The following is a 12,099-nucleotide window of genomic DNA, read 5'->3' on the forward strand; positions in this document are numbered from 1 at the left end:
AGACACTGTTTTGATGGTAATATCGCAGCTATAGAAGAGCTTAGTTACTTGGTTATTTTGAATGGAAGTAGAATTTCTTTGTCTATTTCATTCAGGCTCAATCTGTAGGTATAGTAAAAGGGGTGGTATGTTAATCTGGCAAGATCTTTACATATCTAGTTTACTATAAATCCTGACAAAAGTCTGGATGGCATAATTTGTGATACAGTCTGGAGACATGCTGATCAGGCTTCTCCATGTTAATACTGATTTTTCGTTTTCTTTGAGGTATGACTTGCTAATTATTATTTTTTACATTTTAACTAAAAAACAGAAAAAAAGTGCTGTTTGATCTTCGATTGAATGGGAAAACATTACAAATACAACAAGAGGACATTTTTTCTGTTAAAGACCGATGGCCAATTATTGTTCAGAGACAAAGTGAAAATCAGAGTTTCTGATCTTTGATTACGTCTCATGCCTTTTACATGCATATCGAATCTGAGGATTTAGTAACCACCAGAGTTTGTTAAATTCACAAGACTTATACATAATCAGTTTAATTTAAAACCTGAAGAGAACCCTGGAATGTATATCCCATCATTTCGACTTGAACTTGAACATTTTAATGTTGCAGTATGACAATTGCAAAGGAGTGCTTAGGAGAAATATTATGTCAGATGTATTTAAAGTGCATGCAAATCCTGGATATCAGTAATACATGTGGCCTCCTGGACAGGCTTTTTCGGCTCTTTATGCCCTCACTTGGTGTACATTTTTCAATGAAGAGTGGTGTGGAGAGTGTAGTGAAAGAATATGAAAAAACTTAATTCCTGTCTATTGAAATGACAATATTAATACTATCGTGATTACATGTTTTCCGGATAAAACGTGTAATTTTGACTGGAGATGCACCGATCAGTATACCTGGTCAATACCAATTAAAACTTTTCCTCCAGCTGTTTCTTACTGATTTAGATTTTTGATTGATTTTTCTAAATATTATTTTCATAACACCTAAAAGAGAAAAAAAATGTGCTGCAAGATCCAGACTCTTATCTGTAGCACTTGATTTTTCCCACTGTGGAACATTAAGGGGTATTTCTTTTCTATTCTTTTTTGATAGTAGTTTTAAATCCAATAGATTATCCATATTTTATGGGAAAAAAACCTTTATAGCTCTGAAAAAAAGAGTCCCTTAAAAAGTAGAAGTTGATGAAGCAGTTTCAGTTTTAAATGTTTTTGTTCACATTACCTATAAGCACTTTCTGTAAATTATCCAGGTTCTCAACCATGTCTGAAAAACTAGTAGAGAACCTTTCAAATTTTCTTGACTGCAGACATTTTTGGTTTTCTTTGATGTTTAAATTGCCAGTTTTTTATTCTTTATCTATGACTCGCAGATCACTTGTCAGAAATATGACCTTTTTTTCTCACTGACCAATTGATTGAATCTTTATAATTGTCTTTATTCAATCACATTCGTGTGCGACTTTTTTTCTTACAATCTCCACAACAATGGATGTAAATCTTTACATTTCATTCACTCACTTGAAACTTATTAATCATTCCAGAAAATAAGGCTATAATATTTTAAACACCATATAATTTTGCTTGCTCATGAATCGATTTATTTCTTTCTTCTACTTTTTAAATTTTCACAAAGGTAGAAACGCACCGCTATTTTGCTGGCTGGAAGTGGCGACAACATTACCCAGACACTGATCAAGTGCAGAGCCTGCAGGGGCCAGACTCTACAGCTTGCAGTGCGTGGCCCCTACACTTCTGACTGCTCACGTTGAACAAAACACAACCTGGCAGTTGGGGCTTGGGGGTACAAGCCTTGAAGACTGAGAGGCTGGCAAACTAATTCGAAAGCCTTACGTAGGTAGATGAGCGTTGGAAGGGTGGAGGAAAGGATGAAGTGTAAGCAAAGAGGAGAGATGTAGAAAGGAGAGAAGCTGTGCTGAGTTTACAACTTCATGTCAGGCTAAGGAGGTCATGAATAATAGATGCAATCAATTACTTGATTAGGAAGTTCAGGAACAGCCACTTCCTTCTCATATCGTTGGGATGTTGTCTAAGCACACCGTAAAGATTGTAAAGCTTTTTTGGCTCTTGGACTGAAAACAATGGGATAAGCAGCTTCTCGTCAAATGTGATGTGGTTTGCAGAGATAATGGGGACCCTATTGTTAAAGTAAGAAAATTGTGATGAAAGGATTTAGAGAGGCTAAATTTTTACCTGAGAAATGTGAACTTTAAGTAATATCAGCATATACAATATGTTGAGCACTTTAACTTTGCAGTTCTCATTCCAAATCCTCAAAATAGATCAATCATTCAGGAAAATCAGATTTTTAAATCAGACATTTTCACACAAGTGGTGAGGTTCTTCTACCAGATGAATTTTAGTTGTGTGAGAAAATATAATAAATTGCACAGAACTGTAGAAGTTCTGCTAATATGCTAAAAGAGAATAAAGGAGGTTGGCCAGCGTAGTCGTCTTTGCCAGACCATTGGACACTTGCAATGGTTTGCAAGTGTCAAGCAAGTCGACTTGATGGATAATACAGACACCCACCCCAGTTTGCAGGAGTAGCATTGACAGCAATCGCATTATGGCAACAATTTCAAACCCTAATACATTTAACATGTTTCTCGCAGAAAGAGCTGTGAATATCTGCAGCTTTCATTTGGTATCACAATTACAGTGGTGATTGTGGGGATGTTTTTCGTTCTTTGTACTACCATTACTAAGCAACTCTGACATCTCAGACACCGAAGCAGACAGAATTTTTAAAGATCGTAATGAAGTGAAGAGTTCTGGGTTGGGTGGGTGTTTTATTTTTTTATTTTTTATTTTTTTTGCCAATTAGATGCTTCTGTCTAGCTGTGTTTAAACTGTTTTTGTCCTTTGTCCCCTACAGGACTTTAGGTTTGTATAACTTTCTGCAGAAAGATGATAAACGAGGCTGGGGGCTGGGGGGATTATTAGAAACAATACTCGAAGCTATTGTTGGAGGGAAAGTTTTTTCCTTGCTGGGGAAAAATGTGCAAAAACCTAAAGTAAATCTATATTGTATTGACTGCCAATAAATGTAATGTCTTTTGTTGATATTTCTTTATTCCTTCAGGAATGCTTTGGGGGGCTGGAGGGAAATGAGCTACTAAAGAGTTCAAAAAGCACATCTGCTGTCATTTTTGAATCCTTTTTCATCCACAGGCTAATTTACATTTGTTTTACAAAAACAAAATGTAAAACTAACTTGAAGTGTAAACAAGCATGACTATTGTGCAAGTATTTGTTTGGAGCTTTGGAGCACACTGAGATTTGTGGTCGTTTCTTGTCAAAATATATCCCAGTTATACATTAATCCATAAAGATTTTTTTTTTTTGCCAACATTTTTTTTCACTGCTACTGATTGTCGACTTTGCTGAGAAACAGATGTTAGCATTTTGCCTGTCAGCATGTGTAATTAGTAGCATTTGCATATTTACGGTTTTTTTAACCCCAATAAAGCTGGTTTTCACTTTATAAAATATCAATCTATAAGCAAGTAAGTGCTTGATGGACTTTTTGAATGAGACTCCTAAATGCTTATTAAAGCTGTACTATAATTTAAAAAAAATGCTCATCCTTTCCTGTGATGTAGATGTGGAGATGAGTAAAGCAAATAATGTTAAATAAGATTTTTTTTTATTTTATATAAGTTAACCTTTTCATCCATGTTTATGCCTTCTGAAAATAGTTTCAGTGCCATTTTAAAAAATATGTACAATGCTTCAATTAGACAGTTGCATGCCCTGAAGAGCTGCTCCGTATCACACTCCCTGCATGCAGATCCACCAAATGCTAAGTACTGTCACAGCATATGATACCAATGCCATTAGCCAGGTGGCTTTCATTACCCAAATTACAGCTATTGTTTATAATTAATTATTTGTAAATAGGAAGATTCTGAATATAATTGATGGCTTGAATTTTCCTCATCTCCTATTAATTAGCTTGATGGGATTTTCAAGGCTTTTCAGTGTTTTTATTTATTTTTTTTCTCCTGTTATGCTTGCGAGTCTATTACACTGTGATTGCAGAGGAAAATACAACTTAGCTATCGCTTTAATTTGGAATTTTTCAGATTCACTAGTGGATGTTGTAGCTTAAGAGAGCCTGGAGCACTGACCAGAGATCCACACTGGATCAATGACAAAGTGAAATTCCCTAATTGTTTTTAATTTAATCTGCAGCTTCACTATTTCTGGTGCCAGTGCATATTAATGCTGTCTTCTGTTGTAAGGATGGGTAATTAGGTTGAAAGTGAATGATTCCCTAACTGCTCTTCTGTCTACCAACCTTCTGTTCTCCCAAGTTCACATTATATCTTAAATTTTCCTTCTTGAAAATATATTTTAGTGGGAGGATGCGCTGCAAGTCGCAGACTTTTTAAAACCTTTTCTGTCTGCTTTATTACTTAACAAGGTAGAGAGAGGGTTCATAATGTCAATTTTCATTTGTTCTTTTTATTGTCAGGATATGATTTTAGAAATGAATTTGATGAAGTGTTGCCATAAGAAATATTTTAAACAAATTCTGAAATAATATTGTCTTCTATTCCTCAAGAGATTTTTCGTGCCATGTGCACCTGAAGTTCTTGTAGTATCTTAATTTGAAGATAACAAACTGTGCCTCTCAAGTGCATGCACCACTGGTAAAAAAATTCAGTTTTTTGAGACTTAAACAGTAAAGAACAAACTAAACAACATTCTTGAAAAATGGTTAAACTAAAACATGAAAAAGATCAAATAAAATCTGAGCAAAGTGTAATAACCTTGCTTCATTAATGTGTACCCCCACGGAACCAGGACGTAAAAAAGCGGGCCTTTTTTCATAACGGATAAAAAATGAACAGTGAGGAAGCTTGAGACTTCCAGAAAGTTGACTGTAACACTGAAAGAACTGCAGCAATTTCTAGCATGTGTTCAGCATGCAACAACAATCTGCTGTAATTTCTGTGTTTGAAGAAAGGCGTAGGGTTGCATGATATTTATTTTTCTAAAATAAATATAAAAATAAACATCCTGGCCTGGTTAAAATGTCCCTAAACCTCATGGGAGAATCTCTCAAAATAAAACTGAAACTTTTAGCTCAATGTTATGTGCATCACCAAATCAGGAAAACATGGAGGTGGCAGCATCATGTGGTTAGTTTTTTTTCTTTACTCTGATATTTTTTATTTTTTTTAAAGGAGAATGAAATTACACGTCTTGTCAGTTTTTAACTAAAACCTCTATGTGTCTTCTAGAAAGGTTAAGATTTAAAGGGATTTTATTTTTCATTATCTCAAAAATCTAATGAATTACTTCACCTGAAAATTATATAGGATATTTTTTAAATTAATCGGGAAAAACGTTTGGAAATCATTTAGCATCATCTTACGTTTTAGGACTCAAAAGCCTTAATTTTACCAGAGTTTAAATTGATATATATATTAATTAATTATAATAATTACAATAATTAATATATTATATTAATATTAAGAGCAGTTATATATATATATTATAACTGCTCTTAATATTAATATATATATATAACTGCTCTTAATATTTCATGGATATTAAGAACAGTTAATGTCCCTTTACACACACACACACAGGCATATATATATATATATATATATATATATATACATTTTAGAGCTGCTGCACTTTGGACTTGAGTAGCTATTTTTTATGCAACAATCTTTAGTTATAATGAAAGGAGGTGAACAAATCAGAATGTTTGTCAAATTGAGGAAACACTCAATTTAACTTCACTGGGGTTTAGTTTATTTATTTTTCCTGCAACATACCTTGATTGTATCAAGGTATGTTAAGATTTTGAAAAGTAATGGTTTCAAAACAGAAAACGGAAAATTTTCATCACAGCATTTCTATGTTATAGCACAATGCTTTTGGTTCTTTTGACCACCTGTGAACCAATGTTTTCTTTTTTTCTTTTTTTTGTCAAAAGAATTTGATGTTTAAAAAATGTTCATTGTTTTTAGAACAGATATGCTTTCATGGATATTAAGAGCAGTTAATGTCCCTTTCAAGTTAAAGATTTAGCAATTAAGTGGTAATTATGCTCATTAAAAAGAGTAATCCATTTAAAACCTAACAGATGTGCATTCTGACAGGGGAATCACGTTGGTCCCCTGCCAACAATAAGGAATGTAATGTTGCTGAAATACTCAGGTGCAAGGCTTGAATGTGGGAGAGTTGTGTGTTTTTGCTTTTTTTTGCTGCATTTAGTGTCCACATGTTGACAGTTGACCATTTAATGGCCTACTTAATTGCAGTGGCCCCTGCATTGCTGAGTGTCATTGGAAATTAAAGCTGAGTTGGAAGGTTATTTTACTGAGAGCTTTCCCATCGTGTACTTGAGATGAAACTTTTTGATACCTGGCGATTTTCCATAACTTGGTATCTGATGAGGGTTCTCTGTGTGATGGGTCCAGTGTAAATATGATCAGTGGTAAATAAAACTGTTTTAAATTTAGCCAAACTGCACAGCTACCAAAAACCACCGGGGACAATTGCAAAGCTGTTTACATGTATGTGTAAAGTTGTTAATTGCTTTTGTGTACATGTATGGAGAAGGTGTGCACTAACCAATTAGAAGAGCGTCTTCAATGCGTGTAAATAAAATCAACTCAACGGATGCTGTGGGGGTTGGGAAGGGATTTTGGAGGGACTCTGCGTCCCTGTTGGAGCTCCTTTATTCCTAGGTTTGCCTCCTTGCCAGGTGTTTGACATTGACTGAAGCTGGAGATGAATGTAGCAGCAACCTATGGATCTGACTGGCTCCTGCGATCCGCAGCTTCCTGCTGTGAAAGTTTCTGTTCTCAAAGCCCACCAGTTTCCAGGGAATGACTCCTGAGTTGTCCATATGTTAACTCTGTATATAAAAAAGAACTTTTTCTGCCTCTGCATGTATTGCCACAGCAGTCAAATACAGAATCTCATTGTGGTCATCCAATTTGCAAATTGGGTAAACTGGGAGAGTGTGATTGTTATCATCGACTGCTGTAGAACCCTGCAAATGATTTGCATAAATATGATAAATGTCTCTCAACATTAGGCGTGTTTAGATGGGCTCTGAGTGGATGTCCAATTTATAACAACATAAGCTGATTAATATGGGTGCAGCTTTGCATGTATTGATGACAGACCCGAACAAGATTCTAGGAAGGACTTGCATAGAAACAAAAATCAGGCTTCGTGTCTCTCATCTCTCACACCACACACAAGCTCCCCCCACGTCATGATGGCAGGAACTCTTTGTCAGAGGTGTTCATCTGGAACAACTTTGCCACACTTGTTTTCATGTTCTTTTAGATTACAGGGCAGCTGGCCCCAGCTTTGAAGCTCCCCTCTCCCTTTGTCTCTGTGCAATGCACTCTGGTAATTAACTTTGTCCTTCTTTTATTTGTTCCAGTCACTCGCAGTCCACTCTTCTGAGCATCTTCTCCCTGGAGTACCAGGTTAGAAGTTTTCTTCCTTTGTGAGCCCTGACAGGTGCCTAATTGAATGATGAATGTCCCTTTATTTCTTTGTAATTGAACTGCCAGCTTTCTGATTGGTTTGGAAGACCCCCCCTCCCCTCACTCACTACCCCATTTATTCCCCCAACACACACACACATACACACACACACCTCTGTCCTCTCCTACTTGACGTTCACGTTGAGGTCCTTTTCCTGCCTGAGCCTCGGTGGATGTCTGCCAAACCTTCCCATCCATCTGTCTAATAACATCTAGCCCCTGCTTATTTGGTGGACCTGTAATAAATTATGCTAAACCATTATTATTCTGACAATAATAATTTCCCTGTGTAGTGCGGCTGTGTGTGCTAAATGTTTGCTGACTCGCACTGTCACTGCTGCTTTCCACGGCTGACAGCGGATGATGATAAATGGCCACTGCCGCCAGTGGCAGAAGGCAGCACAGGCAGAAAATGGAGTCATTTATCATCCCACTGACAGGTGTCAGTCACATTGCCCGTCTCTGTGGAATTACATTTTTTTTTTTCGTGTGTGTGGTAGCTTTTAAATAAGTTGTTTTTAACCAATGCTCTTCCTCTTTTATCCCCTGTCCTCGTGCCTCTCCGCAAAGGAAGGCAATTGAATTGCATGAAAATGTCAGAGTGGGGTATGTGTATAATGTCAGGGATTGATCGAAAAGGAGGAAATAAATACAAGGTTCTGGAGAAGCAGGTAGAGGAGGAGGGAGGGCGTAGGTTTGAACAAGACTGCTTTGGCACACCTTGACCCCCAGTAAACCTATTGAAATTAAATTACTGCTCCCACAGAAGAGAGTGCAAGAGTATGGCTTAACGTGGGGGTGCTTTGGTTGGGTTGAATTATGTCTACTACCAATAATAATGATAATATGTATTATTAAAGATCTGGTCATTTCATCCCTTCTCCATTTTGTATGTGACTTTTATAGCTAGGATGGAAATGGAACCATCTGCCACAGGACATTGCATCAATTTGAAAGGCAGGAATATTTCAAAGCTGCTGTGACAACTTCAGATTTTATGTAATTTTCTATTGTCTACTTATTTTATGCTGTGGTCTACCAACAACAGTCAGTTTGATAAATTGTCAACAGGACCAAATTAGACCAGCGCCAAATTGCATGGTTTGACAGATGATATTCAGAAACTAATATAATTTTTAATTAGCATGGACTTGAGAATTGTGGACTATTTATCTCCACAATTAGTCAGAAATACTTAACTACATTTAAAACCAAATATTATATTCCTGGCAGATTTAGGTTTAAAGTAATATTTTAATTTGATCAAGATATGAGATAGTAGAGAAAGTACACATGAGTCTTCATGTTCACACTATAGGTAATGTTAGTGGCCCAGCCAAAGTCCTCACATTATCAAGCTAGAGAATATGTGGACTCAACGATGACTAAAGATGAGGAGGATGGTAAGGAGACCTTCCAATTAAAAAAAATAGTTGGAAAAAAAAACTGGAGCTTAATAAGATAATTTATCCACCAGTGGAAAAAAATCAAAAAGCTGGTGCAAAACCATAGGTGCTGAGTAATTCTTGACATGCAAATATTAAATAAATTGGTTGCTGATGGGTAAGTTGTCCCATTGCCCCATACATTAACTTGGACTTATTTCTATTGTGGCAGAAACGAACTAAAAGAACAATGTCAAGACATCATGTGCCAGATGTTATGGAGAGATACTACCAAAGGTATTATTTTACACATTTCAGTTGATTCAAAGCCTTCCTTTCCTATTTTTGTTTCTGCTGTTTGCGATTACTTTATTTTTTCTCTCTCTCCTAATTGTTGTTTTATCTTTATCCAGACATTCTATGACTGAGAAAGGATCTGGCCAAAGTTACATGCAGGATCATAAGCCAACCAAACAAATTGCTACTCTGAATCCATTCCCTGCCTTTACTTGCACCTGCTAAGCCACAGCTCTGTTTTCACTGTCATATTAAGAACAGAGAAAAAACATTAGACATTTGCCTTACGCAGGCTTATGATGGGATGATTATGTGTAATTCAATGAATGTGGCTAAATTGAAAAAACAACAAAAAAGTCTGCAACAGGAAAAGCCTCTTTGCATATTGCAATTAGCCTTTTATCTAGCTTATTAAGCCATTGTTCTGGAGAAAATAAGCCTGGATAATGCACTTCTAATCCACTTACAGGAGCAAACCTCAGAGATGATCTTGGCGAGATCTGAGGGGAGTTTCTGTTTTAGCTGGCGAGGGAAAAAAGGCTTTCTGGGCGGCAGGGGTTAACTAACTATCAAATGCTTGTCTGGCTTGAAGGAAATTTGAAGCCCTCCAAGCAGTGCTGTTTTAACCGCACTGAGCCTGCCATATGCCACCCAGGGCAATGTCATCAGGGACATTAGCATGTCTTGGCTAGCCTGATCTAGCCCCTTCTACCCTGCTGTCTTTCTTTGTGAGCTGTGTTTTTTCCCCCCTTTTTTTAACCACTGCTGTTGTCCTTTTGTTATAATGAAGGTATCTGAATGAAACCAAGGTTCGCCCCACTGCTCCTGTCCTGCTGGAGTTGGCAAATGAGGTAACAACACTTAGTTTAACTTATTTACTCAAACTCAGTTAATACTCTTCGTATGAATGGATAAAGATGTCTTTGATTCAGTTTTTAGATTTTCTCCCTTGTCTGTTAGTCATTATCAAAATTGGGAAAATGGTTCTCTCCATTACCAATTATCTAATGTAATTAGCTTCAAGCTCCATTAGGCAGATGTAAAAATAGTTTTTTGTTTTATTTTGTAATTTTCCAAATTGCAGTTCACACAGAGGTGCCACAAAGTGCGGACAGGTGAGGAAAAGGGTCAGCGGTTCATTCCTCCCTTTATCATGTAGTTGTTTACTTTAGAAGCTCAGAGTATTGTTAGTTATTTGTATGATAGATGTGGGACAGGCTTTTACTTAGGCTATATAATTTATTTTTTTACTTTGTCCCTTAGGAGAGATTAGTATTCTAAGTAGCCTTTTATGCTATATGTCTGCACTGGAGTGTTGTTGGGAAAAGGATTAAGGTTGTTGCAACAGTTGCAGATTTTGGTCAATGTGTTACTAAAGAAGAAGAAGAATTAAACACTTTATGCATTTTTAATTTTTAATTCTTACATTTATCATTGTATCAATGTGTACCAATGTTTTAAAGATTTTGTAGCTTAAAATGCTAACATTTTGATCACAGCATTGCCGCTTGTACAGATTTTGCTACACACTTTCTTCCAGCTGGCTTGAAGAAAGCTATTTTCCTGTCTTTTAATTTTCAAATTTAAGTATTTGGTAGAAAATGGGGACAACCACATTTCTGGAAACTAATTTCTAATGGGTATAATTTTAAAGATAGCAGGGCAGCAGAAAGGTATGATATCCCGGTATGATATTCTGCACAATAAGCACCAAAAAACTTTTAAATTTAGTGTTAATTCTTTGTTTTGTTAAGTTGTTACGTTTTGTTTCACTATGAATAACTGTTGGCTTTGTGTTTTTGATTAAAGCAGCCACTTTATGTTATACAAGGTTATTTTTAAATGGTCTTTTACGGAATTTTAATAGGGCCAGAATATGAGAAACTCATAAAAGCACTTGCCTAAATTAAATGTACATTTGCTTTTTCCGTCTTCTCTTTTTTGTATTGAAATAAATTATATAATTAATTTTATCATTTAAATTTATAACTTAATGTTATTAGCTCTTCCAACATAGAGGTTTCTTTTTTTAAAATCAGAGGCCTGAAAGTTAACAGCTATTAGTCTCTTTCTTCTTAATTGAAATATTATTTTTTTTCCTGGAAAGCACATAGATAGCAGTCTATGAACCATTTAACTGTCATTTTAATATGCTACTTAACATTTAAACCAAGCACTCATACCCTCCCAGACTGCTAATTGATGTAGTTTCATGTCTTTATGAGATAATATATCTTCAAAAGAGGAAAAAGATTAACTGAGATGAAAGCTATTTATGGGTATTTTGTCCCCAGAAGAGAGTCTATGAATAAGGGAATCTTAACTCACTGTTTTTCAAGTTTTATGGGGTTCTTTATGCAAATGTTACACGTAGGCTCTAGTACAGGTGCAGTCGTGGAGCACTTTATGTGACAGCCATTAGCTTTTTTGGATAAATGATGAGAGTATTATTTAACTATCATTATTTTGTTTGCTGGATTCTTGAGTTCTGTTAGTCTTATTCACATGTTAAACTCCTAAACTGGAGAATACTGGCTTGAGAATGGAGATGGACTTGTGATTAATATGAAAATTAAGGAGATGCAAGTACCTGAACTAATCAGGTGGCACTTATTCAGGCTGAACCGGCAGAAGTAATGCTGCCATTTTTCATGTGTCAGTTTCCTAGAATCTGCAACTTTCTTGTTATCCAACGGTGTGAGGGGACAGGAGGCCAATAAACGTTAAAAGGAAGAAAGGCTGGTGAGAAGCAAAGCAGAGATGAAGATGATCAAAATAACATGAGAACTGAAAAAGGGCTACGGCAGTTTAGGGTGGCAAACACAGAGGCAATAAAATTATCAGGGGACCTAATA

At 36.1% G+C, this 12,099-nt stretch overlaps 1 protein-coding gene across 5 annotated transcripts in view; it reads left to right on the forward strand.

The window, feature by feature from the left end:
- The window catches only part of cdin1 (CDAN1 interacting nuclease 1), a 66,283-nt gene that overhangs the window by 5,631 nt on the left and 48,553 nt on the right, over nt 1–12,099 (forward strand). For 3 of the 5 annotated variants that reach the window (XM_028001249.1, XM_028001248.1, XM_028001250.1), the window contains exons 3-5: nt 7,457–7,502; nt 9,180–9,244; nt 10,035–10,095. In XM_028001249.1, coding sequence (XP_027857050.1) covers nt 7,457–7,502; nt 9,180–9,244; nt 10,035–10,095 — 172 coding nt within the window. The remainder of the gene's footprint in view (nt 1–7,456; nt 7,503–9,179; nt 9,245–10,034; nt 10,096–12,099) is intronic. The other 2 variants (XM_028001252.1, XM_028001251.1) reach the window with 1 other exon arrangement.

Source organism: Xiphophorus couchianus, chromosome 19 (genome assembly GCF_001444195.1).
Source record: "Xiphophorus couchianus chromosome 19, X_couchianus-1.0, whole genome shotgun sequence".
Lineage (NCBI taxonomy): Eukaryota > Metazoa > Chordata > Actinopteri > Cyprinodontiformes > Poeciliidae > Xiphophorus > Xiphophorus couchianus.